This window comes from Phoca vitulina, unplaced genomic scaffold (assembly GCF_004348235.1).
Source record: "Phoca vitulina isolate PV1807 unplaced genomic scaffold, GSC_HSeal_1.0 scaffold41, whole genome shotgun sequence".
Lineage (NCBI taxonomy): Eukaryota > Metazoa > Chordata > Mammalia > Carnivora > Phocidae > Phoca > Phoca vitulina.
Genome location: NW_022589744.1, coordinates 2,956,376 through 2,984,318, shown reverse-complemented (window position 1 = coordinate 2,984,318; position 27,943 = coordinate 2,956,376). Strand labels below are relative to the sequence as shown.

The following is a 27,943-nucleotide window of genomic DNA, read 5'->3' as shown; positions in this document are numbered from 1 at the left end:
CTCTCAAGCCCTGCTTTTGAGTTTTATGACTCTGGAAAGTGGCCAGATTCTAAAGTAATTAAACCTGGTAACATGGTGAATTTACAATTTATATTTGTGCTCATGTATTTTGTTTAACTACTTTTTTCCTTAGATATGATGAAATGAGTATCCTGTTCACAGTTTTGGTTACTGAAGCTACTTTGGAGAATGGGTTAATACATCTGAGAAGTAGAGACACCACAATGAAGGAAATGATGCATATATCCAAAGTAAAAGACTTTTTAATCAAGTATATATCATCAGCTAAGAATGTATAGATTTTAATATTTGTGTAATAAATATTCTCCTTTCCTAATTTGATTGTCTTATATTAACTTAGATTTGTTTTTAGCCCCTTTACTCTTATGAAGTGGACATTTTTGGTACTTTTTTAATTCAGTTTTTACTACTTATATTTCTTAATGGATTACATTCTATCAGAAATATGTTCAGCTACAAGAAACAAAAATCCCACTATATTGGATTAAGCAAATTGTAGTTTGTTTTTCATAACAGGAAGTCTAGGAGGGTAGACTGTCCAGAGCTAGTATAATTGTTTCCTCCATAGTTAGTGACCCAGGCTCTTGATACCTTTCTGTTCTACCATCTTGGGTGTGTTGGCTTTTATTTTTAGACTTGCTGCTTTGTGGTCACAGGGTGGCTGCTGTTTGTCTAGCCTTCTTGTCCACATTCTAGTTAGGAGGAAAGTCAGAGACAAGAGCTAACCGGCCAAAACTCTTCCCTTTTTAACTGGGAAAGTAAAAACTTTCCTAGACATCCCAATCAGAAGACTTGTTTACATTTCATTGGTCAGAGCTGGGTCACCTGGTCATCCCTAGGCCAGTCACTGCCCAAGGGAATGAGAATATCATGATTTATTTGGATCAAACACAACTTCTGCCTTAGGGCTTTGGTGGTGTCTTACCCCTTTGAAATGGGTTTTATTATCAGGGAAGAAGGAGTCTTTACAGAATCTGCCACATGTGTACTGTCAAATATTGAAGATTAACCTAAAACTAAACTTTAAAAAATTAGAACATTTATTGATTTTTGAAAAGCAAGATAAAATAAATGTTAGATGGCATAATCTAATATTACAGTGTATTTTGTGTCTGGTTCTAATAGGTACATTTAAAAGAAATCTTTGAACTTTCATGTGCTGGTTATGTTTGTGTTAATTATACTATCATTACTCACCTGACAAAAATTCCAAACATAAGAAGAATAGTATAATTAACCCCAAGTGCTATCACCCAGCCCAGTAACCATCAACCTGTGAACATCTTGCCTCATCCACCCAACAACCATCCTTCCATATCAGTTTGAAGCAGATTGCAGCTCTCACTTCATTTGTAAGTATTTTAGTTAAGTGTCTTTTGTTAACCATTATCACACCTAAAAAAATTAACACTAGATGGTGTTAAGGAATTATTGACAATTTTCTTGGATGTGTGATAATGGTATTATGACTTTTAAAAAAAATGTCCTTATCTGAAAGAGACACATACTTAAATATTTTTGAGTGAAGTTATATGATATCTGAGACTTGCCTTAAGATTCTCCAGTTTAAAAAAGGTGGTGGAATATAGATAAAAAATAATAGTATCTCAGTTGTTGAAGCTGGGTGATGAGAACATGAGGGTTCATTGTATTACCTTTTTATTTTTGTGCATGTTTGAGAATTTTCATAATAAAAAGTTTTTAAAAACCATTTCTTTAGTATCAGATATCTACTCAGTTTTCAGTTGTCTCATAATTTCATAAAATTGAAGTTGATTGTTAGGTCTTTTAGTCTCTGTTTTTTTAAGAAATTGGGCTGCTTATTATGGGGTTTGTTACTCTTTGGATTTTGCTTATTGCATCCCCATGATGGTTTAACCTGTTCCTGTCTATATATAATTTCCTAAGGATTTGGAAGTTGAATCCAAAGGCTTAATCAGTTTCGAGTTTAATTTTGGGGGACAAGATTTTTCCTAGGTTGTTGTGTTCTATCAGGAGGCAGTACTGTCTGGTAGCTTCTCTTTTTGGGGATGCTAGCAATCATTGATCAAAACAGTGATATCCTAATTCTCTTTCTTCCTCATTCATTAGCTAGAATACTTCTGTAAAGAAAAACATCTCATCTATTACTTGCTTAGAGGTGTGAGTGAGGTAGGATAAATGCAGATTTGTTTCCTTTAAAGTTGTTCTCTTTGATGTTCAAATTGTCCTATCTTTGGCCAGTGGGAGCCTCTTCAAGTTGGCCTGGAGTCCTTTTGACACAACTTCAGTAGTCTTTAATAGCTTGTATATTTCAGAGTTTCTGTAAGAAGTCCTGGTTCCTTTTAATGGAAAACGGTATTTGGAGGCTGTATCTGAGTACTGGGGATGCTCATCGTTAGAAGGTGGTCTTTGTTTCTAGGCCTTTTCAGACGTGTAAGTGTGTGTGTGTGTATTTCCCCCTGAATTAAAAAAGTCATGAATTCACACCAGTACTTTATATTCAAATTCAGCACTGCAGTGTGTGTGGTTTGGGGGGGGGGGGGTTGTTAATCAGCTTTGTTGGGATAAAATTTATATTCAATAAACTTACTTATTTTAAATGTACAAATTATGAGTTTTGACAAATGTGTAACCACCACCACAATGACAATATAGAACATTTCCATCACCCCAAAAATGTCCCCTCATGCCTTCTAGGACTGCAGGGCTTTTACTTAATCTCTTTTATCATACATCTGTATCTCTTCCATTCCAAAATCCCAGTTCTCAAGAATACTGAGGGGGCTGGGGCGCCTGCGTGGCTCAATCCATTAAGCTTCTGCCTTTGGCTCAGGTCATGATCTCAGGGTCCGGGGACCGAGTCTTGCATCGGGCTCCCTGCTCAGTGGGGAGCCTGCATCTTCCTCTCCCCGTCCCCTGCTCATGCTCTCTCTCTTGCTATCTCTCTCTCTCTAGTAAATAAAATCTTAAAAAAAAAAAAAAAAAATACTGAGGGTGATAATATAATTAGAAAGCCATGGCCTACAACTGGTCATTTTCTTGATTTCACCTTAATTGTGGCAATCTCAGAATTACCATACCAATATGACCACCATATGTCAACTTAAAAGTTTAAATTTCAGGGGCGCCTGGGTGGCTCAGTCAGTTAAGCAGCCCACTCTTGATTTCAGCTCAGGTCATGATCTCAGGGTCATGAGATTTATATATTTATAAATATATAAAATCTTTTCTAAAAATTTAAATTTCATTTTTATAATTTAATGATAAGAGTGTTCTTTTTTAAAAAAAATTTATTTTATATTAGAGAGAGAAAGAGCACAAGCGGCAGAGGGAGAAAGAATCCCAAGCAGACTCAGCACTGAGCACAGAGCCTACTGCTGGGCTCGATCTCACAACCCTGAGATCATGACCTGAGCTGAAGCCAAGAGTCACAGGCTTAACAGACTGAGCTATCCAGGCACCCTGCTGTAAGAGTGTTCTTGAAGGCATTTGTTTGCTATGTGATACCACGTCTTGTGTAAGGAAGCATGGGAGAAATTTCTCTCAGTTGTGCTTCTCCTGGCCTGTTATTATATGTGTTATATGTTTGTTCATTTTGTTCATTCAAAGAAGGCTTTTTTGAGCACCTAAGTCCCAGGGACTGTAGGTACTGGGGATATAGTGGTGAACAAGATAGACCTTTCTAGGGGTAGACAGGTGGGAACAGACACTAAGCAGGTATGCTCATGGACAATTTCAGGTAATTTCAGATAATGATAATGTTGTAGGTAATAGAACAGGATGATGTGCTAGATCATTGCTGTAGTCGTGTGCTTTGCCTAGGTGGTCAGGGAAGCTCGGGGGATGTGACCTTCAAACTGAGGCTGAATGATACAAAGGAGCCACGTATGTGAGGATCTGGGGCAGAGCATCCTGGACAGAGGGACTAGGAAGTGCCAAGGCCCTTAGGAGGGAGAAGGTATGGAGTGACCAAGGAGCAGAAAGCAGGCCAGGGGGGCTGGAGTAGGTGAGCAGAGGGGAGATGAGTAGAAGATGAGGTCGGACAGGTGGTCAGGACCCACATCACTTAGAGCCATGGTGGCCACAGCAAGTCTTCTGGAAGCCACTGGGGCAGGAGGGGATGGTTTAAGTAGACAAGGGACATACTGTTATTTTGAAAAGATTACTGTGGGAATGGGATGCAGAGGAGTAGGAGGGAAGCAGGGAGACTTGTTAAGGAGCTCTGACAGGTGATGGCTGCCAGGACAAGACAGGGAGCAGTACCCTTCTTAGACCTGGCAAGAGGAGCCCCTGCGCTGGGCCCTTTTTCGAGCATCCTGCTCTGGCCCTTCTCCGTCTGCCTCCTTCCCCACAGGATGTTTGAGGGGCCAAGAAGGCATGCTTGGAGATCATTGTAGTCCTTAGGTGTCTAATTTTTCTAACCTGTAAATCAGTTACAACCTCTGGTATGGTGTATTGGGGAAGAGTTGAGGGCATAGTCCATGTCCCTCAAAGGTGGAAAGGAGAAAGGAAAAAACATTGAGCTTCAGGCATCACAGAACTGTTGATCATTCCTCTGGTTAGGTCTCCTTTACATCCTTCCTGAGAAGCATCACTGAGAGAAGGCAGTCTCCTCCAGTTGTAATCCACCAGCCCTGGGAGCAGAAGGGGCAGCTGGTCCTCCCCGCAAGGCTTTTGTGCTGCCTGGTATTACCCTGCAGGTACCACCTTTTCCCATTTTTCTATTGGATTATTGGTGGGTTGGTTTTTTGTTTTTCAACAATTTGTAAGAGCTCATTATATATTATGGAACTTCAGACTTCATCTGAGATGTGGGTTCAAAATATTTCCCCTACTTATTCTTTTGGCTTAGCTTATTATTTTTAAATGTAATTTTAAAATGAGTCATCTAATTAAATTTAGCAATTCTTTATATCTTCTGAATTGTGAGTCATACCTAGAAAAGCCTTCCCCTCTTAAAGATCATTTTTAAATTCCTCCTGTTTTCTTCTAGCACTTCTGTGGCTTTATTTTTAGGTATTTTAACATTTAACATTGCGCATCTGACCTATCTGACTTTATTTCGTTGCAGAGAATGAAGTAGGGGGTCCACCTTTTTTTAAATGTGATTCTGAAGTTTTTACACTATGTTGAATGATCCGTCTTTTCCCCACTGATTTAAAATGCCATATTTTTCATTCACTGAATTCCCATGTGTGTTTAGATTTATAGCTAGACTTCCGGTCCCATTCCATTGTTCTACTTGTTCAGCCATATGCCAATACCACACTTTAAACATCATGGTAGCTTTATAATGTTTCCAAACCTTACATACACATCCTTGTCCCTCTCCCCTGCCTGTCATTTATGTTTTCTATATGCTTCTTGAATCCTACACCCTTTATCTGTGTTTACTTTTCTTCCTCAAGTACATCGTGTAGTTCTTCAGTGAGAACGCAATTGGAAAAACCTCTTTCTCTGTCTTTGTCCTAAAATGTCTTTATTTCACCCTCAGTCTTGATGGACATTTTGGCTCATGTAGAAGATATTTTGAGTGGCCCTCTTAAACCTCCTTCCATTTGGTGGGGTCGGAAATCTAAAAGCATTACCATTCCCTTACTGCTGGGGGACGTGTGGTGGTGAATATCTTCTAATCAGATGCGCATGCTCAGGATCTAGAAAGAAGGGAGGTGGTGATGGTTGCTGAGAAGCAGGTGTCTGTGGCAGCAGAGCTCCAAGTTCCGTGTCTGGCCTCAGGTTTCGGGGCCTGAGGCTGTGGTGGTAGGTAGCTGTCTGGTCTCCAGATAGTGAAAAAACCTACAGATAAATTATTAAAGTGGAAGAGAGAGTTTAGTGAGGTTGCTAAGGGATACAGAATCAAATACCATAATATTGATGGTGTTTCTGTATATCAGCATGAAACAAAAACACAACTTACCATAGCATCAAAGTATCAAGTACCTAGGAATAAATCTAACAAAAGATGTGTAAGATGTTTATGCAGGAAATAATAAAACACTCTTGAGAGAATCGAAGAAGACACAGACAGTGAGATATTTGTAGTTCGGAACACTCACTATTCTAAAAATGTTAATACTCCCCCAGTTGATCTATAAATTCAATGCAATATCAATCAAAATCCCTATCATGTTCAGGTTTTTTTTTTTTTTCTTTAAGAAAATAACAAGCTGACTCTTTTTTTTTTTTTTTAAAGATTTTATTTATTTATTTGAGAGAGAGAGAATGAGAGACAGCATGAGAGGGAAGAGGGTCAGAGGGAGAAGCAGACCCCCAGCTGAGCAGGGAGCCCGATGTGGGACTCGATCCCGGGACTCCAGGATCATGACCTGAGCCGAAGGCAGTTGCTTAACCAACTGAGCCACCCACACGCCCTGACTCTTTTTTTTTAAGCTGACTCTAAAATTTAAGAGTCTCATGCTCTACCGACTGAGCTAGCCAGGCATCCCCTAAGCTGACTCTAAAATTTAACTGGAAATGCAAAAGGTCAAGAATAGCTAAGACATTCTTAAAAAGAACAAGATAGGAAAATCTGCTTTTTCAGTTATCAAAACTTACTGAAAAGAGTATGGTACTGACACAGGAGAGATAAGTAGAACAATGAAACAGAATCTAAAGCCCAGAAGGAAACACACATGTATATGGACATTTGATTTGTGACAAAGATGATACAGCAGTTTAGTGGGGAAAGGACAGCTTTTCAGTGGACAGTGCTAGCGTTGGTGATGTTCATGTGTGGGAGCGGGGAGAAATAGGATGCTCATTTCATACCACACACAGAAACGATTCTGCGTGGTTGTAAACCGAAATATGAAAGTAAATGAGAAAAACCTCTAGTAGATAGTAATATAGAATAATACTTGCATGCCCTCAAGTTGAGGAAATACTTCTTCACCTGGACACACATACACAAAAAACACTAATCGTCAAGGAAAAGATAGACAAATTAAGTTCTTAAAATTAAAACTTCTTTTCATCAAAAGGCAACACTGAGAGAGTGAAAAATTAAGCATCAGAGTAGAACAACTTTTAAAAAATAAGAAAAAGTTAAAACACGTCCTAGAAAAACAGGCAAAGAGCCTCAAACAGGTATTTCATTAAAAAAGGAATCCAGATGATCTCTAAATATAGGAAAATTGTGTTCAACCTTATTAGTCTCAGGGAAATGCAAATTAAAATCACAATGAGATATCACTATATGCCCACAAGAATGGTTAAATTAAAATGACAGTGCCAGTGTTGGTAAAAACGTAGGGGGGTGAAAACACACATACTGCTCAAGGGAATGAAGAGGTGATAGGACCACTTGGGAGAATGTTATGGCATCGTCTACTTAGGCTGGGGATAAGCCCCATGACCCAGACATTGTATCCCGACACATATTCAGCATGGTTGCATGCAGTTGGGAAGCAGCAGACATGTTCCTAGCTTAAGGGTGGTCACAGCCGCATAATTGCAATAGCCCCACGCAGACAACAGCCCAAATGTGTGTCAGCTGTAGAATAGATAAATTATGGTAGATTCAAACAGTGGAATACCATTTAGTAACGGAAGATGTAATTACAACTACATGCAGCAACATGGATAAATCTCACAAATATAATGGTTTTTGTTTTTGTTTTTTACGTTATTTTTTTTAAAGATTTTATTTATTTATTCATAAGAGACAGAGAGAGAGAGAGGCAGAGGGAGAAGCAGGCTCCCCGCTGAGCAGGGAGCCCGATGCAGGACTTGATCTCAGGACTCTGGGATCATGACCTGAGCCGAAGGCAGACGCTTAACGACTGAGCCACCCAGGCACCCTCACAAATATAATGTTGAGCAAAAGAAGCCCGACACAAGAATAAATGCTATATGATTCCATTTATATGAAATTCAAAAACAGGCAAAACTAAAGACGGTATTCAGGAATGCATACTTGGTGGTAAAACTATAAAGAAAAGCAAAGAATCGATCCCCTTAAACGAGTAGTGAAGGCAGGGAGGTGGGTTTGTGAGTGGGAAGAGGCATGCAGAGGGCGTCCGGGCCGTGGGCAGTGTTCACTCCGTATAACTTACCAAGCTGTCCATATCCATTTTAATGCATTTTCTTATAATGTGTGCTCTATTTCACAACAAAAAATGTAAAGAATCTGGATTTGAAAAAGACCCAAAGTGAAGCTGAAACAGACATGACAAAAATGTAGCTATTGAAAGGAAAACTCAGTAGACCTCTTCCCTTTCCTTTTTCTCTTCTTCCTGAATGATTCAGTCCGAAAGCCTGAACATCTGTGCAGGGGGGATCAGGTAGAGTGGGCAGCCACAGGAAGTCGCAGCTGGGTGAGGACGGAGTCGTGAGGACTACACGAGCCTAAGTACACAAAGCACTTCACAGCACCTGCACCCTGGTACGTGCTGCACACGTGGCAGCTATTGTTGTTGTCACAGAGGAATTCTTGGGAGATGGGGTACCCGCCACCTCTGTATCTTGCGTCACATCCCCTGGGCCTCACCTCCGATTCCAGCTGCCGTTGAGACTTCATTCACTTTGTGTCGACAGCATCTTGCTTCAAGTGTACAACACATGCCCCCATTTTCTGCCCCAATGCGTTGCAGCGCCCTGGGTGAGATGCCAGCTTGGAATGTCCACATGCACAGCCTAGAAGTGGGGGAGGCATCACCTCCTGGGTCAACCCTCAGCCAATCAGGGATGAAAGCCAATGGAGAGGTCCTCAAGCAGACAGTTCTGAGAGACATTTTCTCGTTGCTCTGAAGGTTCCAGTGGGATCAATCCCCAGTTGTCCATAGAAGTGCCCAGCTCAACAGTACGCCCTGGTACTGGCTTTTCCTCCAGTCCCTTATGCTTGTTCCCTTGGGTCACCTCCCAGATAAATTAGTTGCACCAAATCCTTATCTCAGGCTCTGCTTTCAGGGCCAGTCCAGGATAAGACAGGGTATCAGAAGGCCCTAGAAAGCAGCCCTAGGAAACGGATTTACTCCTTGGATGGATAGCAATAGGTGATGTTGTAAGGGGCTGGTAAGGAGGGTGGTGATAACCTTTACACGCCATAGCTTCACAATTACTTTACAGTTATTAAGATCTTCCTCTGCAGTGCGGATGGAGGCAGAGGTAGAAAGTGAAGCGCTGGGCTATGCAATGGTTTTAGCACTTGAAAGGCACAGGGCAACGGTAATTATATGGATTGTGGAGGAGAAGTTGGCTTCTACTAATTGCTTTAAAAGCTTTGCAAGGAGAAAATGAGAGACTATTGATTCAGGGCATGCTGTGAAACCCAGAGGCGTTCTGGACTTCAAAACTTCAGAAGATCTTAACTGGATCAAATCCAATTACCATTATGGTCTGGAGCTTGCTAGCCCCGCCCCACCCCGGTGTTGACTTTTCCTCCCTGTTTTACTGCCCTGCACCCTCACTCCTGCTGCCTGAGGTCACCTGCCACATAGGCTACCTGCATCCAAGTCCTTGTCTCAGGCTCTGCTTCCGGAGGGACCTCAAGACAGAAGAAGCAGCCAATGGTGACCAAGTTACCAAGTTTAAGACCTCAAAGACTTAAAGATTTCTAAGGGGAGCAGCCAATTAGTAGGACGCAGAGTAAGCACCATACCTCAAATAGCCTTTTTTAAAAAAATTATATGCCTGGCCCTGTTCCAAGCCCTTTACATTCATTACCTGAGTTAATTATCACGGCAGCTCCATAATGCTGGTATTATTTGCCCCCTCCCTTTCTCCGTCCCCCCACGTGAATAACACTGAAGCCCATAACTTATCCAGAGTCACACAGTTAAGACATGACTGAGCCTAAATTATGTTCAGTCTGTCTGACTCTGGAACCCTTACTTTCTTAGCCTCTGTGACACACTGATTTCCCCCCAAATAAAAATGTCAACAGAGAAAGGGCAGAAATTATGCTCATGAATGCTGCTTTATGGCAACAAAATCCTCAAATTAATCTGGACCTGTGTGCACAGTATCCCTTCCCACCCTGGAGAGGCATTCCCATGGCCAGTGCTTCTGCTGATCTTTGCTAGGATTTAACTCCCAGTTCAACCACTACTAAGCTGTGAGTGACCTTGTGAAATCACTTACCCCATCTGCGTCTAAGTTTCCTTACCTGTAAAAGCAAAATAATAATATCCCCCTGTAGGATGCTAGACAGTTAGTGTCTAGTAACTGGTAGCTATGATTTTTCTAGTCAGAGGTCCACTGTTGGGAACTATTAAGACTGAGGTTCAAGCAACCCCCAGAAGAAGAGCAGAGCAGAAAAATTTGGGCCAAGTTGTTTTGTTCATCTAGAACCCTACAAATGCCTCTTTGCTTTTATTGGACTTTACTAATAACGCCTAGGATGAGAGATTTAAACCAGATATCATTTTGACCCCCCCTGTAGTGGTCTGAATGGTGGCTCCCCAAAAAGATAAGTCCATGTCCTAACTCCTGCAACTTGTGAACGTCACCTTATTTGAAAAAAAGGTCTTCAGAGGGGTGCCTGAGTGGCTCAGTTGGTTAAGTGGCCAGCTCTTGATTTTGGCTCAGGTTGTGATCTCAGGGTCCTGGGATTGAGCCCAGTGTCAGGCTCCGCACTCAGTGGGGAGTCTGCTTGAGGATTCTCTCCCTCTGCCCCTCCCCCAGCTCTCTCTCTCTCATAAATAAATAGATCTTAAAAAAGAAAGAAAAAGGGGGCGCCTGGGTGGCTCAGTAGGTTGGGCATTTGACTCTTGGTTTCAGCTCAGGTCATGATCTTGGGGTCCTGGGATCAAGCCCTGTGGTGGGCTCGCATGCTCTTCTTGTCCCTCTCCCTCCCCCTCTGCTTCTCCCCGCTCTCTCTCTCAAATAAATAAATAAAATCTTAAACAAAAACAAAAAATGTCTTTGTAGATATAATTAAGGATCTTGAGATGAGGTCATCCTGGGGGTCCTAAATCCAATGACCAGTATCCTTATAAAAGAAAGGCAAAGGAAAAGAAGTCCATATGAAGACAGAGGTGGAGATTGGAGAGATGTTGCCACAAGCTCAGGAACACCAGGAAGCATAAGAAACAAAGGGACAAGCAAGGACTCTCCCCTAGAGTCTTTGGAGGGAGCACAGCCCTGCTGATATCTTGATTTGAGATTTCTGGCCTCCAGAACTCTGAGAAAATAAATCTCTGTTGTCTTAAGCCACCAGTTTGTGGTGATTTGTGAAGACAGTCAAAGTAATCCATTCTCCTGTCTCCCACAGAACACTACTCTCTCTACAGAACGCCGATGGGAAATGCAGCACATAAAGGCATGCCTTTGACATTAGCTAAGTTTTGAGGACTGAGAACATCCACGAAAATCAATATAAATATTTTTGCGGACTTCCAAAATCTGAGAGCAAATTGAAATAGCGATGGATAATAAATGTGTCCTTGGTGAATAATCTCGTTTTCCTCTCGTAACTACAGGGACTCTTTTCTTCAGACATATTTTCAAGGTCACCAGTTTTTATTTTAGAATTTAGACATGGTTTTTTTCCTCTGAACCTTCGGTGGGCATGGTGCTGGGGACCCTGGAAAGGTGATCGCTATTCTGCCTCTAGGATGCACTTATGAAGAGCACAGTGGTCTGGCAATTCCTCTTTTTTTCAGTGATGTGGCAATGGGGAGAAAGGTCCATGCCTAAAAATGGCAGAAGCATTTAAAAACTGTCACCAGTCAGGATCCCACCTGACAAAACTGTTGCCTGATGACAGGATTGGATGTACCCAAATAGGCCAAAGGAATGGTGTTTAATCATGAAAAATAGTAATTCACTTTAGGTCGCCAGTGACATATTTTTGAGTATCGATCACATTTGCCTTTTCTTCATATAAATCAGCTTTATAAAAAGGATCTTACTCTGAGATGTAGCTTGTATCTTTAAATTTCAGAAGATGAGTTCAGAATAGATATATCCAGTTTTACAATCATTACAGGCTTCTGAAATATAAGAGAGAAAATAATTCAGTAAAATTAGGATATATATCCATAGAGACTCTAAAACCAACCCCCCCCCCCCAAAAAAACCCTCATTTTAGTAGCTGGGTGGTCTAAAAGAACCATGTATTAACTGTTTTTTTTCCTAGATTATATAAGAGTAATTTATTCTTGAAAATCGTTTAGAAGTACCCCTGCATCCTCTTCTCTGGATTTTTTTTATATGAAACTCTCCGTGTCACATCCTTCCCTCCCCACCCCCCCCCCCCCATCTCCTAATGAGATTTGTTAGGAGCTGTAGTATTGGTTGTTACTGGGGTGTGCATGTTGCCTCCATCTACTCCATCCTTGGGCTTCTAAAGCCCCGGTGGCCTTATGTCTCATATTCATAGGATCCTCTTAGCCCAAACTGTGGCTCACCATGAACTCTTGGTGCCACCTCCTGGAACACAGGGGTAGCATAGTGTATCTCCTGGGAGCGTCCAGTTCCTGGGCAAAAGACAAGGAGCAGAGTTATTGGGCCTATAATCCGAATCTCTGATCACGTGAGGGCAGTGGTTTAGCCAGCCACCCTCGACACGGTGTGCAGCCTCTGGACTTTGCAGAGAACACTTACCATCTTGGGCTGTGGGAACACACTGCCTTGGTTCCAAGCCTTGCGCAGATTCCTTACCTGTAACATGGGAACAACATAAACTGGGAGTTAGTGGTGTTTGTGTAGGACAGGGTAGGTAAATTGCTTAGCACCGTGCCGGAAACAGGGTTAGGGTTAGCGTTGGCTGGGTTTGTTCTCATTGTTACCAAGGCCCTGAGTCTATTTACCATAAAGCAGTGTATGATGCCTGCCTTAAGAGGGGATCATAAGAGGCTCTGGAACACAGTGTGGATCGTTCCAAACTGACATTAAAACATCTCCAAGATACGTTGTTAAGTGAAAAAATCAAGGTGTAGAATGGCATATCTATGACCTGCTACCCTTTGTGTAGATGCTAGCACCCACGTAGAGGATCTATGTGAGGATTTTAAAAATTGGTTGTTGCCCCGTAAAGTAGGACTGGATGTCAGGGGTGGGAGGAAGACATTGTATTCTAATTCCTTTTATTCTTTTTTTTTTTTACCCCTGGGTCGTACAACCTTAAAAAAAATTTAAAAAGACAAAAATCTGAAACCAACCAACCACACCAATCAAAATACCCAAAAAAATTCTCTTACCTGCTTGATTTTCACAGATATTTGCATATATTCTAACTTCCCTGGCCGTATTTCCATAGTCTCCGGGTGCTTTATCTCTCATAGCTTTTCCTACATAAAGTGAATCATTTATGTAGAATCATTAAATTAAACCGGTTCAGCCACATTTTCTCATTTCCTCTGCCAAGGAGCAGAATCCCCCAAAGTTCCGAAACAAAGAATAACCTGCTCCTATGGCCTAAACTGTTGTCTATTGAAGGAAAACCATGGCCTCAGCAAGGAATCCATAGCACCTGCTTCTCCAAGCCAGAAGCCCTTCTGATTTATTTTCCTGGGTCAGCGAGGAACATCCTTTGCTTATGCCAGAGACACATTTTCTTTCCTTCACTGAAAAGAACAGTCTGTAAAAAGCTTTGTAATATCTGCAAGAGACAGTAAATTACCCAGCTGAGTTCTATTTAGCCCTGGCCAGTCACCAAGAATACTAATTCTACTTCTGCAAGACTTTTTGTAGGAAGGGAGGACAGGTTTTAAAAAATGTATAAGATGTATACTTTTTTTAAAAAAAAGATTTTATTTATTTGACAGAAAGCACAAGCAGGGCGAGCAGCAGAGGGAGAGGGAGAAGCAGGCTCCCTGCCAAACAGGGAGTCCAATGAGGGGCTCGATCCCAGGACCTGAGATCATCACCCAAGCCGAAGGCAGACAATTAACCGACTGAGCCACCCAGGCGCCCAGATATATACATTTTGACATCTATTTTCAAGTCTTGTGTCAACTACGTTTCTGACTTCTCTGAATGATAACTCTCTAGAGGAGGCACAGGAGGTTAGCAAGTATCACTTGGTGCTCTCCCTAGCTATGACAGTATCTCCCCGTTCTACAGGTCAGAACGCTGAGGCTCAGGCAAGTGAAGGAGGCTGCCCGATGCCCCTCAGCTCACTGCTGGGGTGCTGGTGCTGAGACACGCTGTTCTTTGTGCATATCTTGATATTCCTCCATACTTGCATGCCAAGTGAAAAGGCCATTTTGAAATCTTAAGTAGAGGTGGTCATAAGAGGTGAATAATGAAAAGCAGTGACAGGCTTGATGCAACACTGAAGGTAGGCAGAGGACAGTGATGCTCTTGTTGGTCTTTGACTGAGCTTCCTCCGAGTGGCTGAGCTAGGCAGCATGCTGACAGATACAAGGCAAAGCTCTTGCCTTTGCGGAGCTGCCAGTCAGAACCCACCACCTTGTTTGCAGGGCCCGGTGCACAGCGAAAATGCGGGGCCTCTTGTTAAAAAATTATGAAGATCTGTGCACCTATGTTCGTGGCAACAGTATCCACAGTAGCCAAAAGGTGGAAGCCACCCAAGGGCCCACTGATGGATGAGTGGATCAACTTAGTGTATATATGCATAGGTATCTATGGATCTGTATGTAATGAAGATTCTTCAGCTTTAGAAATGGAGGAGATTCTGACACATGCACAACATGGATGAATCTGGAGGACTTCTGCTGAGATGAGCCAGTCACAGAAGGAGAGATACCGTAGGAGTCCATCATCCGAGGTCCCCAGAGTAGCCAAATTCATAGAGACAGAAGAGAGAGTAGTGGTTGCCAGGGGTTGGCGGAGGGGGACTGAATGGGGAGGGCGTAATGGGGACAGAGTTTCAGTGTTGCAAGATGAGAAAAGTTCCATGCGTGGACAGCGGTGATAATTGCACGGCAGTAACAATGAACCTTATGCCATTGAACCATATACTTAACAATGGTTAAGATGGCAAATTGTATTGGTCTGTATATTTCACAAATTAAAAAATAATTTTAAAAAAAGTTAAAAAGAAAAAGTATTCAGAATTTCAAGACAGTGACAGCAGAGCACGGAACCCAGTGTGGGGCTCTTCTCAGTGCAGGGGCGCTCTGTGTGACCGCACAGGTCACGGACCTCCAAGCCATCGAAACAAGAAGGGCTTTCGCCAGAGAAATGAGAACCAGCTTAGATGTGAGCTGTGCGGGAAGTCAGCTTCATTTACCTTCCCCTTTTGCATCTTTCCCTTCTCTCTTCGTTTCCCTCGTATCCCATTTTTTATTTCCCTTTCCCTTCCTCTTCTTCACCTTCTCTTCTGCTTTCTGTACTCAACACCCATGGCAAACAGTGCAAAAGCTGCTGAAGAACTTACTTGCTTTGTACTTTGGTAGTATCCAAAATGCCAGAACCGGGATTATTACGATTAGCACCAGCAATAACCCCGGAAGCAGTAGCTGCAGGCAGAAGGGACAGCCGTCTCTACCTGGAAGAAGACAGCATTCACTGGTCACCACACAGCTTTCTTTTCCAATGATACTGACCTGTGGAATGTTCTGGAAAGGGCAGTCACCACCGTCTCCCAGGCTAACTAATGTACTGTGTACCCCGGTCTCCAGACTGCTATGGACACCTGCCACTCTTGAGAATTAACTAGTTAGTGAAGTTCTGGAAGTCACAACCAAGTGCATCTTCCACATGGGGTCATACAAAGAAGAGAAAAACAGCACAGCATTTAACAGATGGATTCCTGGCAGCATTGTTAGGATCATAAGGCTCAGAAAAGCCTGGTCATTTATTGGGCAAAGCCCTTAGTCATTTGGTATGATTTATGTCACCTAAACAGCTACCATTCATTATTAACTACACCCCAGACACTGTGTTAAGCACTTTACATGCATTGTCGTATTTATCTCATTGCTATCATTCCCATTTTGCAGATGACTAAAGTAAGGCTCAGAGGGGTTAAATGACTTTCCTGCAGTCACACAGCTAGTAATTGGAAGGGCTGTGGCTGTAGGCAAAGCTTGACTCTGGGGCCTGAGTCCTACAGGCTGCCTCATTTGTTAGAACTTACTGAACACCAGGGCATGGGCTCTGTTCTGAGAATGAGGCTGGGTGAAGTGTTCAATACCTAAGCGTGCCTACTGCCTTAGCTAACCTCTTTTTTGTTCTATCCTTCTACCTTAATGAGTGTCCCTTTGTAAGGTCCTGGAAAGCCAGGTTTGAATCTAGAATTCTCAAACTCCTCAGCGTTCTGCACTAGAACATGGCAGCATGGAGAGAGCCAGCCCCAGCCCCAGCCTGGCCCACCTTTCCACTCAGGCTCTGACCTGCACCCTAAGGGGTCTCGTGTGCACAGGGACCCTCCAGCCTGCGTGTGCAGATGTTGTCCATGCCCCCCACAAACAGCCTCCTTAACTCAGGGCCAGCGATGCTCACTTCCTTTCTGTGGGACAGCCTTGGGAGGATGAGCTGGGAATGAGACTTGTGTAGGCCCTGGAAGGTGGGTCCTGATCTGACTGGGTAGGGAATTCAGGTCCAGGTACCCAGAATATGGTTTAGGAAAGTGGGCATACAGGGTCCAGGTGGGCATATTCTCCTGTTTCCCCCTGAACTCCTCAGCCGAGGGGAAGATGCATGGCGGAGAAAGCACCAGAACAGTGCCCTCCCAAACACAGCACTGGGACAGGAGCTCTTCTCACCCCAAGGAGGGTCCTGGAGGTCTACACTCACCAACCCTTGGCAGTGGGCAGTAAACAGCCAAGCAGGCAGGCACAGGTGTTAGAAGTCAATGGAAAAGCAAAAGAGAATCAAAACCCGGCAGCTCCGAGAGATGCAAAATCTGATGTGATTGCTTAGAACCTGGGCTGTGGAAGATCAAGGCAGGAAGCAGCGTCAAGTTAGGAAGTCTCCCTACAGGATTGCTTCCTGACCTAGCTTCTTAGGCTCGTCTTCTTCCTTTTAGTGGCAGAAAGAAACCCCATCGGGGTTTGTGTGGAACCTCCCAAAGGAAAGGCATTTGGATGCAGATGGCCAACGTGGGAAGTGGGTGGGCAGAGGAGTAGCTACAGTTTCTGGAAGCAAATCCAGACCCTGTGGAAAGAGCTCAGGTAGCCCTTACCTGGTGGGGGATTGATGGAGACTGGCTGACTGTATCTCTCGTGGTCAGGCAACTTGTTTTCAGCTTTGCACCTATACTCTTCCTTTTCTCCAGTGTTGTTCTTGCTTACGTTGAATTCAGCAGGCTCCCTTACATGCTTGGAAATAGGTGGTGATATGGCAATATCTTTCTCAAAGAAAGTGTAAGTGATGGGCAGAGAGCCGTTGAATGAGCTACAACGTAGTATTATATGTCGGTCTGTTTCCGTGTTAATGACATGAATGTTCAACACTGGTGTGATCACTGGGTCTAGAAAAATGAAAGTGTGTGTTAAATGATAAGAAGATAGGATTCACTCACTCAGTCCACAAACGTGGACTGAACCCCTACTCTGCTCCCGACCGTGGACCCGAAGATGAATGACCCCCTTCTTGAGACGTCAGGCAGCTGGCTGCCCAGTGAGAAAGACCAGTGGTACGTGGTTAGCTGCACTCAGTGCAGCACAAGCCAGGTGCTGAGAACGCCGGAGGGTGGAGGGCGTCTCTCTGCTTTGAGGAATCAGCACAAACTTGCCTTTCATCAGAAGTCTCAGTCTGTTCATTGTTGAGGATGAGTATAATTTTGTCAAAGATCTAGTTCCAAGTATGAAGTTGAGAGGTACTTCTATTCCTAATCTTTATAAGGCTACAGCAGGGGTTTTTCTTTTTTAATCAAAGAAATCTAAAAATATCATCTTTTCTAACTATATTTTTATTTATAGAATTCAGCTGTACAGTTATCTTCTACTTCCTCCCACAAGCAGGAAGTAACCCTGGTAAATAGATTCAAAGGAACTTTTCAACAGGAAGTATGTGGGTCTGCTAGATTCTGTCAGGTCATAGCCTATTTTGTGGGAGAATCCAGCTATATTATTGATTTTATAATTCATTAATAGGGGCGCCTGGGTGGCTCATGTAGTTAAGCGTCTGCCTTTGGCTCAGGTCATGATCCCAGGGTCCTGGGATCGAGCCCCTTGTGGGCTCACTGCTCAGTGGGGAGACTGCTTCTCCCTCTGCCCCTCCCCACCCCTGCTCATGCTCTTCCTCTTGCTCACTCTCTCTCAAATAAAGAAAGAACTAATTCATTAATAAAGCAGAATTATAGGAAAGGAAGGAAAATTGTTGAGTATCCATCATGTGTCAGGCTTGCCATTCACATTACCTCATTTCACTTCACAATAGTACTATAAGGAAGATAGTTTCATGCCCATTCTACAGATGAACAAGCTGTGATTCAGAGAGGTTAAGAAACTTGCCCAGGGTCACTCAGCTAGTAAACAGCAGATCCGGTTGGCTTGGGCCAACTCCCCAGCAGATTTTTTCTTTAAACAATATCAGTTTGGCACAGAAACAGTGAAATACAGGGACCAAAGTATAAGTAAAATCAAAGAAAATAATTTAGAGTCTCCTTACTCCACCCCTCCCCTGAGCAGGAATCCCTGGGGAAGCATCCTTGACAGAGGAGTACCTGGTAACAGTGGCCTCCAAGAACAGCTTTGGGAATAGTAATGGTGGCCTTGGGAAGCAACTTGGGGAACAGCACCAACAGGACATTCTTCCTGTGGAACTGAAGTCTATATCCTGTAATTTTCAGGAAGGGGCCGTTGAAACATTCATGAGGAAGCAGAGAGCACAGACTCCTCTCTGAGATGGGATGATCCAAACTAGACCAAAGATTGATATCTCAAGTGATTGGAAAAATGTATACTTCCCTGAGAGTTTGTAAAAAGACTGGCAAAGGGCATCACAGCATCATGGTGATCAGAGTAAGGGAATAGCTACTCTTCACTAAACCAGATATTTTTTTTTTACAAATTTCAGGGAGCCCTTTTAAGACTCATTCAACTGCCACCTTTCCCGTAAGACCTTTCCTAAATCCTCCAGGCTGATGTGCTTCCTCTTCTGCCTCCCATCATGATCCACTTGGATTTTTCATGGTGCCCCTCAAATGGAACCTGTTTGAAACTGAACTCTAGCTAATCTGCTAATTATTGAATAATCAGTAGATAGATAAACATATACTAAAACCCTATTATTTAAGAAATGTTTTTATTTATATATTCATTCATTCATCCATCCATCCATCCATCCATCCATTAATTCACTTATTTTATCATGGTAAGAAGAGTTAACATGAAATCTAACTTCTTAAATTTTTAAGTGCTCAATACAGTATTATTAACTGTAAGCACAATGTTGTACAGCAAGATCTGGAGAACTTACACATCTTACATAGCCACAACTTTATACCCATTAACAACTTTCCATTTTCCCCAACTCCCCATTCCTCCAGTTTTCCCAATCTCAATAAATGCACCACTCCTCATCAGCTGATCACATTAGATATCTGGAAGTCATCCTTGATTCCTTCCTCACCTTCACAACCTGTGAATCCAAATCTAATCATCTAACAAGTCCTGCTGTTTCTTCCTCCAAAATATATCTTGAATCCACCCACTCTGTCCATCCTCACCATTGTCTCCTAGATGACTGCAAGAGCCTCCCAACCAATCCCCAACTTCTACTCTTGCCCCACCTCACCTAGAATGGAATAACTTTGAAGATGATAGTTGGGTCACAGGCCCAGCCTGACTTGGCCCCTTCCCTCTCCAGTCTCACCTGGGGCCACAGTCCCCTCATCTGACCTTCAGCCATATCAGCCTCCTATTAGGTCCTTCCCAGCCAGCCAAGTTCTTTCCCAAGTTGGAGCCCCTGCACAGGCTATTGTCCCTTGACTAGAGCCCTCTTTCCCTGTCTCCTCACCTAGCTAATTCCTTCTCATTCTTCAGGGCTCTACTTAAATGTCATCCCCTTTGAAAAGCTTTACCTAACTACCCTATCTAAGTAGAATGCTCCACCATCCCCTGCTTCTCTCCATCGCTATGCCAGTTTTTCCTTCCTAACAATTAACAAAGTTTGTGATTATGAATTTGTTTGGGTACTTGGGTTTTATATCTCCCCAACTAGACTGTAAGCTCCACCAGAGCAGAAATGAATGTATAGCCAGGGCTTGGCACATTTGGGATATCAATAATATTTGATGAGTGAATCAATGATCGTTATTCATGGCTCATATCCCTACTGGGCTGGGGACAAGAACATGTCTTAGGCATCACTGAAACTCCAGCAACGCTGAACATAATTACTTGCACAGGGTAAGCACTCAATAGATATCTTTTAATCTGATCTAAATGAAGAGGAAACAGTTTTATAACCTATCAAAACAGTTCTACAGGACAGTGTAATTACTGTAACAAATTGCAGGAAACGTGTACATTTACCTGGAAGGCAGGATGTGGGAAGATTTTCTACATATCTGTGGGACAGAAGCTCAGCAAATGAGTACTTGGGGTTTTTTAATCAGCTAATTTAAGGCTTCAGTCATTGAGTTCATAAACCATCTAAAATAGGGCTTATTCCTTGCAGGAGTATAGGCCCCTGTTATTCAAACGGAGGAGACCCACACCAGTGGTGGGTCTTGCATCCTTTCTCACACTGAACTTTGGTGATTTGAAGGGCATTCGGATGCTTTCCCTGCCAATAAGTGCCTACTCTGCTCACCCCATTCTGCCCACAGTAGACTGAGACTCTCACCCAGAGTTAAAGCCAATGTTAGGATTACACTGCCTATCTTCTCAATTCATATTTTAATGATTGAGGACTGGACATATATCAAAGGTGTAGCCAAAGGGAATATCTAAAGTTGCACAGGAAGCTCGTGGTACACAGGTCTCCCAGTGCTCATCCCATTGCTCTTTCTGCAATACCAGGCTGCCCAGTCCAGTCTGGTGGCCTACACTGACCACTAGAGAATATTTTCAGCTGGGGGATATAGTTGGACGCTTAACTGAGTGAGCCACCCAGGGGCCCTGACTATCATTGATTGTTTTGTTTTGTTTTTTAAAGATTTTATTTATTTATTTGAGAGAGAGAACACGAGCAGGGGGGAGAGGGAGAAGCAGGCTCCCCACAGAGCAGGGAGCCTGACGTGGGGCTCGATCCCAGCACCCTGGGATCAAGACCTGAGCCAAAGGCAGATGCTTAACTGACTGAGTCACCCAGGTGCCCCTATCACTGATTGTTAAGATGGTTATAACCTAAAAAGCTAAGAACCATTGAGCTAGAGCAGTGGTGCCCAATGGAACTTTCTGTCATGAAGGCAATGTTCTTTGTCTGCATTGTCTGATACAGCAGCCACTGTTGGCTGTGGCTATTGAATACTTAAAACGTGACTAATAAGACTAAGGAACTGAGCTTTTTATTTCATTTAATTTTAATTAATTTGGATTTAAATGTAAATAACCACATGTGGCTCATGGCTACTATGCTAGAGAGCACAGACCTAGGGTCACTCAAAGATTTGATCAGTAAGTCAGAGCTCCTATGTTTAGAAACCTCCAGGTACAATGCACACATATTAGCTGGGAAACCCTCTCTCCCTTTCCTAGGAGTCCACTATCAAGGTCACCTTTATAAATGAGAGTGTTAATGCTAGGTTGTGAGAGGCTTGGGGTGGGAAGATGGGAGAGAAAAATATAGTAGTAATAAGATGTGTTTGGGCAAGAAGAGCGCTGGCTGATGGAGCACCTGGTGGGTGGTCACTGCAAAGGGGAGAAGGTGGGAAACGCCTGGGGCTTTGAAGACCCTTGCTGCAGTATCCACTACTGATTCTAAGACTTCTCGAATCTTCAGAGAAAAAGTAATTTTTGCCTACATGATGGGGATCTAGAGTAAAGGATCTAGAAAAGATCTCAACAATTTCCCAAATTGTTCATGTAAGACTTTTTGTCTAAGGCCATCAGGCTACTATTATCTGAAGTAGGCAGAAGTCTTTGGAAGAGGTATTCGGGACTGCCAAGATGTCGTTCCCCAAGTGCCAGCCATTGCATTTGGCCCCTCTACCCGTTCCCCTGCACCCAGCTGAATACGACTTATCTCTGGAAGCTGGGAAGGCGCAAGCTGAGCGGTTGGTCATATGAGCCCACCCCCTTAAATGGGAGTACTTGCTTCAGTCAACAATTCCAGCCACAGAGGGCTCCACGAAGATCCTGACCTGATTCGTTCGACTTCTGCAAGATTAGCAAATATCTGTCCCAATTTCAAACCCACTCCCAGGACCTCACTCATAGGAGCTCTGTTTGAAATTGGGCCCCTCTTCTTCTGGTATTATGTTTTCAAAACTGACAGAGATAGGAGGAAAAAAAAAAAACTTATCCAGGAAGGAAAATTGGATCGGACATTTAATGTTTCATATTAAGTCTGGCAACGATGACTCTATGTATTATTGTTTAAATAAATCTTCTATTAATCATTTTTAAAAAGTCTTTAGAAGAGAAAGTAAAATGGAATTATTAAGAATAAAGACCTCAGTGACATACTTTCCAGGCTCTTGAGTGAGTATTTGTAGGGGAGCAGAGAGCTCACTACAGAACAGGAAAGAATCCCACAAATCACAGGGCCCCCCCAGGAATGAGTGCCCTACTTACCCACAAATATGAAGTTGAACTTGCGACTGTATTTGACCACTGAACAGTTAGAAACTTGGGCTTTGCATTTGTAGGGGCCCAGCTCATGGGCTTCTGAGATGCTTAGGTTAAAAATCAGGGGTTCACCTTTTCCATCATGGGTTCTCAGGTGTTTCTCACGCCGAAACAAAAAATAGGTGATCTGTAGTGATTTGTTCTGGTTGGAACAAATTAGCGATACATTTTGACCCCTCATGACCACTTTTGCTTCTGAGTCCAAACTTGGAGAAAGGAGTTCTGGAAAACAGAGTAACACAAGAAAACGTCTTTGTGAATGTCCCTTAATAACTAAGTGGTAACCTGACCACATTTTGTGGGTCAAGGTGGTAGAGATACTGGTTCCTGGAGAACTTTCTTGCTGCGCAGCCAGGCTGACCAGTGTGTGAGGAAGCCTCAGCATCTATAGAAGCTCCTTCCAGTGATGCATGGGGGGCCTTGACAAGCTCTCATGCTTGCCACCTCTTTTGCCACCGAGAGCGTGAAGTGGACACTGGTTTTTTTTTTCTCTTTTTTAAAATTTAAATTCCAGTTAGTTGACATACAATATTAGTTTCAGATGTACAATAACCACTTGGAAGCATTATTTCACTAGAGGTTGCAAAATGGTGATATATTAATTCTATCTTTCCTTTTTCATTTATTATCTGAAATGATTCTATAAAGGGAAACTTGCCCCCATCAACTCTTTAGTTCTACTGAAGTATGGTTTGCATAGAAAAGGCAGGATAAATGCTTGGTTCTCTCCCTTTATTGACCAGTTCTGAAAATAATGAGTTTGTTTCCTAGCATCTTGTAACAGTAGGATATTTTTCTTTCATTGTTGTTATTTTTTGTTTAAGAATTTATTTATTTTAAAGATTTTATGTATTTATTTTTGAGAGAGAGAGAGCAAGAGAGAGCGCAAGAGCCGGGGGTGGGGGGCAGAGGGAGAAGCAGACTCCACCCGCTGAGCAGGGAGCCCGATGCAGGACTCCAACCCAGGACCTTGGAATCAGGACCTGAGCCGAAGGCAGACACTTAACGGACTGAACCACCCAGGCGCCCCAGTGGCCTAGCATTTATTGACGGTTCACCAAATGCCAGGCGCTGTGCTGAGGGACATGGCTTGTCTCACTCAGTCCTCCTCATAAGAACCCTCCCCAGTAGGTGCTTTTATTATCCCCACATCACAGAGGAAAGAGATTAAGTGTCAAGTGGTTGCATCATCCACCCAGGCTCCCTGCTGGAAAACAGCAGAACCAGGGTTAGGACTATGACCCTAGCAGGTCTAGCTCTATGATGATAAACTGTCTCCCAATATATATTTTTTATTTTGTTGCTTAAAATATTTTACGATGATTATGTGTTGATTTTCTACATTAAAAACAACAACAACAGGGATGCCTGGATGGCTCAGTCGATGAAGCTGCTAACTCTTGATTTTGGCTCTGGTCAGGATCTCGGGGTCCTGGGATGGAGCCTTGCAGCTGGCTCCACGCTCAATGGGGAGTCTGCTTGAGATTCTTTCTCTCCCTCTCCAGCCCCTTTCTCCCCCCTCCGCCCCTCTGCCCACTCTCTCTCTCTAAAATAAATAAATAAATCTTTAAAAAAAAAAGCAGAAAGAAAAATATTTCATTATAAAAACAATCTCAGTATTTTATCTCTAAGTCTCAGGAAAGAAGCTTCAACTCCCGCCTCACATCGCTTCATTTAAACTGTAGGTAATGGAAAAGACTCGACTCTTTGGTTGCTCATCTAAAAGCATAGAAAGACTTAATCATCAACGGTCGCGTTGAAAGCTGACCATCCCCACCGTGTCGGTGAAAACGGTTTTGGTAAAAGAGAGAAGGAAGTAAATGAAACTTACTGTTTATTCTTCTCGTGTCACAATCCAGGGCAGCTTTTTGTACTGAAAGAGATAAAAGGAACGTAAGAAAACTCCGTTTCCACATCACGTTTTGGTTTGGAGATGCAAGCTTCAAAATGGCAAATAGGCCTTACATGTGAGAGAAGAAAAAATGCCCCAAAAGAACAGTTTATTCAATTGTCTCCACATTCTCTCAGAAGAAATCAGATAGGAGGGGAAAGGAGGCGTGGTGCCCCCATGGGGGTGAGTCATTTAGGGACTTCCTCCTTTTCTGACCAAGTTAGGAAATTGGAGTTGCTTGGACAAGCTCGAAACAATATGACTGGTTGGTTTGACCAGCATGTGTTCACCCAGTGAGTTCTTGTACGAAGAGAGAGATGTGGTAGGTCGCCCTAACTCTGGCTGCCTGGGAAGCTGGACAGTGGGAAGAAGAAGGAAAAATAGGACTGTGATTTCGTCTTTGCAAAAACCCACCTGATCATCTCTCTCTGGATTCGGCCTGTAGCAAAAGGAATTTGACGGAAGTTGGGTTCAGCCTTGGGAAGCAAATACTGACTGTCTGGAGTAGATACACACCAACAAGGCATCAGAAATGCCTGATTGTGTTACATGCGGATTCCTAGGCCCTGCTCCAGACTTCCTAGGGATAAAACCTGGGACTCTGAATTATAGGAAGGGTCCCAGCAGTCTCAGAGTCTCTACCATACAACCCAGAGGGGCTTGTGATTCACTTCTACTCGATCTAGAATCCTCCTGGCTCTGTGAACTGGACGCAGGAGTAAACCCCATGTTGCAGTGTCACCAGTCTGAGGTGGGGAGTGGGATGTGTTGAGGAGCTTTCCAAGTGGAGGGAGCTGTGACCCAGCCAGGCCCCTTTGGCAGTGATTTCTGTTGCCACTAGCGGGCCTGCCCGATAGGTCTGGCGCCTTCCTGTGGACAAGCGCCCAGTTCCCTGCTCAGGTACATGTTCTTCTGGGGCATTGTCCAAACTCCTGTATTCACTCACTCCGGGTGCTCCTTGCTTGGGCTCCCCAGGTCCCATCCTATGGTGGTCAGTCGTTCCAGGTCCCACACGTGGCCACCACCGGGGGACTGAGCAAAACCAGGGTCTGCCGCCTGGCCACCACCATCTGGAAGCAAATCATGAGTTAACTCTCAGTGCCTGGAAGGCCTTTATTCCCTTCTGACAGTAAAAGTTACTGTTTCGGCACCCACTCTTCTAAAAAACACGACCCTCAGGGATTGACAGTGATTTTTCATTTGGGGATATTGGCGGTCATTTCTCTCACTAAAGAGAGGGAGGGGAAGAACCTCACCAGCTTAATCTCTGGTGGGATGATCCTTCATGTCAGAATTTTTGCCAAAGGAAATTGGAGGTTTTGCAGGCATTGCTGTTTTGACACTTTCCCCACCAACATCTCATGCATCCTTGCCTGGGCGGGGTGGGGGTTGGGCTAGTTCCTGGGAACTTTCATGCCCAGGGGGAACGGGGAAGGGGGCGATACTTTCAGAAAAGCTGATGTGTCTGGGGCATTTTCCCCATGTGAAACTCAGCTGGGTCAGGAAACTTGCAGACCACAGCTTAGACACAAAGACAGTAAAGGAAACCAGAGGAAGTGCTACTTACAGCTGTTGGCAAACACTGGTTGCTAGGAGTGCTTTAGCGAGGCTCCAGAAAAGGAAAGTAATTTGTCCAGGGTTACAGGATAAATCAAGAATGAAGTCTCAAATGGAAAAAGAAAAAGTTTATCCATGGACCTGTCACGTTTACTAACAGTAAAGTTAGTATATTCCTTTCTGTTGTCTAAGAGCTTCACGCTGATAATCTCATTTAATCCTTATAAAATCTCTATGAGGTATGCAGAGGTATTAAAAATATTTAACAACCAGAAAACAAAACAAAACAAAACCCACAGAAAAAAAAAATCAACAAAAAAATTAACAACCAGCAGAGTAATGTAAATACATAACTCGATGCACAGATCAAAAATTTAAAAATATATCCCACTACCACCCCTCTTTTATCTCTAAGTAAACAAGCCATGTTCTAAAGCTACTTAACCAGTGATATAAGTTTGTATGCAAGTTGTTAATCAAATCATTCTCATAATTTCCAAAAATTTGTTGATGTTTAGAAATGGTTGGTGCAGTCTTTTGATATAGGGCTCACTGTCTGGGATGTATGATATGGGGAACTACCTTGAACTTTTCCAATGAATTCCTTGAAACAGGTGGCCATTGGATAACGTGTAGTCTCAAATAAATAGAGAATTTCTCTTCACATCAAGAATATTGTTCATGGTAGACATTTCTGCAAAGAAGACATACAAATGGCCAACAGACACATGAAAAAATGCTCAACATCACTCAACATCAGGGAGATACAAATCAAAACCACAGTGAGATACCACCTCACATTGGTCAGAATGGCTAAAATTAATTAAGTCAGGAAACAACAGATGATGGTGAGGATGCAGAGAAAGGAGAACCATTGGTGGAAATGCAAGCTCGTACAGCCACTCTGGAAAACAGTATGGATGTTCCTCAAAAAGTTGAAAATAGAGCTACCCTACAACCCAGCAATTCCACTACTAGGGATTTACCCTACAGATACAAACGTAGTGATCTGAAGGGGCTCCTGCACCCCGGTGTTTATAGCAGCAATGTCCACAATAGCCAAACTATGGAAAGAGCCCAGATGTCCATCGACAGATGAATGGATAAAGAAGGTATATATATATGTATATATATAATGGAATACTACTCAGCCATCAAAAATGAAATCTTGACATTTGCAATGACATGGATGGAACTAGAGGGTATTATGCCAAGCGAAGTAAGTCAATCAGAGAAAGACAATTATCATATGATCTCACTCACATGTGGAATTTAAGAAAAAAAACAGGATCATAGGGGAAGAGAGGGAAAAATAAAACAAGACAAAATCAGAGAGGGAGACAAACCATAAGAGACTCTTAATCATTGAAAACAAACTGAGGGTTGCTGGAGGGGAGGTGGGTGGAGGGATGGGGTAACTGGGTGATGGGCGTTAAGGAGGGCACATGATGTAATGAGCACTGGGTATTATATAAGACTGACGAAACACTGACCTCTACCTCTGAAACTAATAATACATTATATTTTTACCAACTGAATTTATTTTTTTTTAAGATTTTATTTATTTATTTGACAGAAACACAGAGAGAGAGAGAGGGAATACAAGTAGGGGGAGTGGGAGAGGGAGAAGCAGGCCTCCCACTGAGCAGGGAGCCCGATGCGGGGCTCAATCCCAGGACCTTGGGATCATGACCTGAGCCGAAGGCAGATGCTTAAAGACTGAGCCACCCAGGCACTCCTACCAATTGAATTTAAATAAAAAAAATTTAAAAAAGAATATTGTTCATGGTGTTAAATCTTCAACCCCTGGTGAGCAATAATAATTACAAAATTTTAAAACCTTCTAGCCCTTATAATTATGTTTGTAATTTTTCTAAATCCGGTATTTCTATCATCTTAT

General features: G+C 43.0%; 2 protein-coding genes and 1 pseudogene across 5 annotated transcripts in view; 2 read left to right on the top strand and 1 right to left on the bottom strand.

The window, feature by feature from the left end:
* POLG2 (DNA polymerase gamma 2, accessory subunit) overlaps positions 1-11,887 on the top strand; it is a 29,023-nt gene extending 17,136 nt beyond the window's left edge. The window contains exons 8-10 of one of the 3 annotated variants that reach the window (XM_032429648.1): positions 134-251; positions 4,567-4,703; positions 11,216-11,887. In XM_032429648.1, the coding sequence (XP_032285539.1) occupies positions 134-251; positions 4,567-4,703; positions 11,216-11,261 (301 nt within the window). In that variant the 3' untranslated portion in view covers positions 11,262-11,887. Of the gene's footprint in view, positions 1-133; positions 2,090-4,566; positions 4,704-11,215 lie in introns of those variants that run through there. The other 2 variants (XM_032429649.1, XM_032429650.1) reach the window with 2 other exon arrangements.
* Positions 4,946-24,676, bottom strand: MILR1 (mast cell immunoglobulin like receptor 1). Of its 2 annotated transcripts, none has more exons than XM_032429651.1 (10): positions 24,561-24,676; positions 24,427-24,468; positions 22,542-22,817; positions 17,039-17,326; positions 15,290-15,400; positions 13,146-13,235; positions 12,550-12,606; positions 12,354-12,422; positions 11,856-11,936; positions 4,946-5,799 (listed from the first exon to the last, which is right to left on the bottom strand). In XM_032429651.1, exons 1-9 carry the CDS (start codon positions 24,613-24,615, stop codon positions 11,884-11,886), a joined length of 1,041 nt encoding a protein of 346 aa, XP_032285542.1. In that variant the 5' UTR covers positions 24,616-24,676; the 3' UTR covers positions 4,946-5,799; positions 11,856-11,883. The 2 variants fall into 2 exon arrangements, with proteins under 2 accessions (XP_032285542.1, XP_032285543.1); XM_032429652.1 differs by having other exon boundaries at positions 22,668-22,817.
* LOC116647967 lies at positions 21,763-22,312 on the top strand (annotated as a pseudogene).
* Positions 24,677-27,943: the final 3,267 nt, after the last annotated feature.

What these genes read in the sequence shown, in the direction of transcription:
- MILR1 (XM_032429651.1), bottom strand. Translation starts at nt 24,615, where the DNA reads ATGTGGAGACAATTGAATAAACTGTTCTTTTGGGGCATTTTTTCTTCT. An exon ending in TGACACGAGAAGAATAAACA is followed by an intron (nt 22,818 to 24,426) that starts GTAAGTTTCATT and finishes TCTGTTTTCCAG; the next exon opens with AACTCCTTTCTCCAAGTTTG. An exon ending in GGTGGCACCAAGAGTTCATG is followed by an intron (nt 11,937 to 12,353) that starts GTGAGCCACAGT and finishes CTTATATTTCAG; the next exon opens with AAGCCTGTAATGATTGTAAA.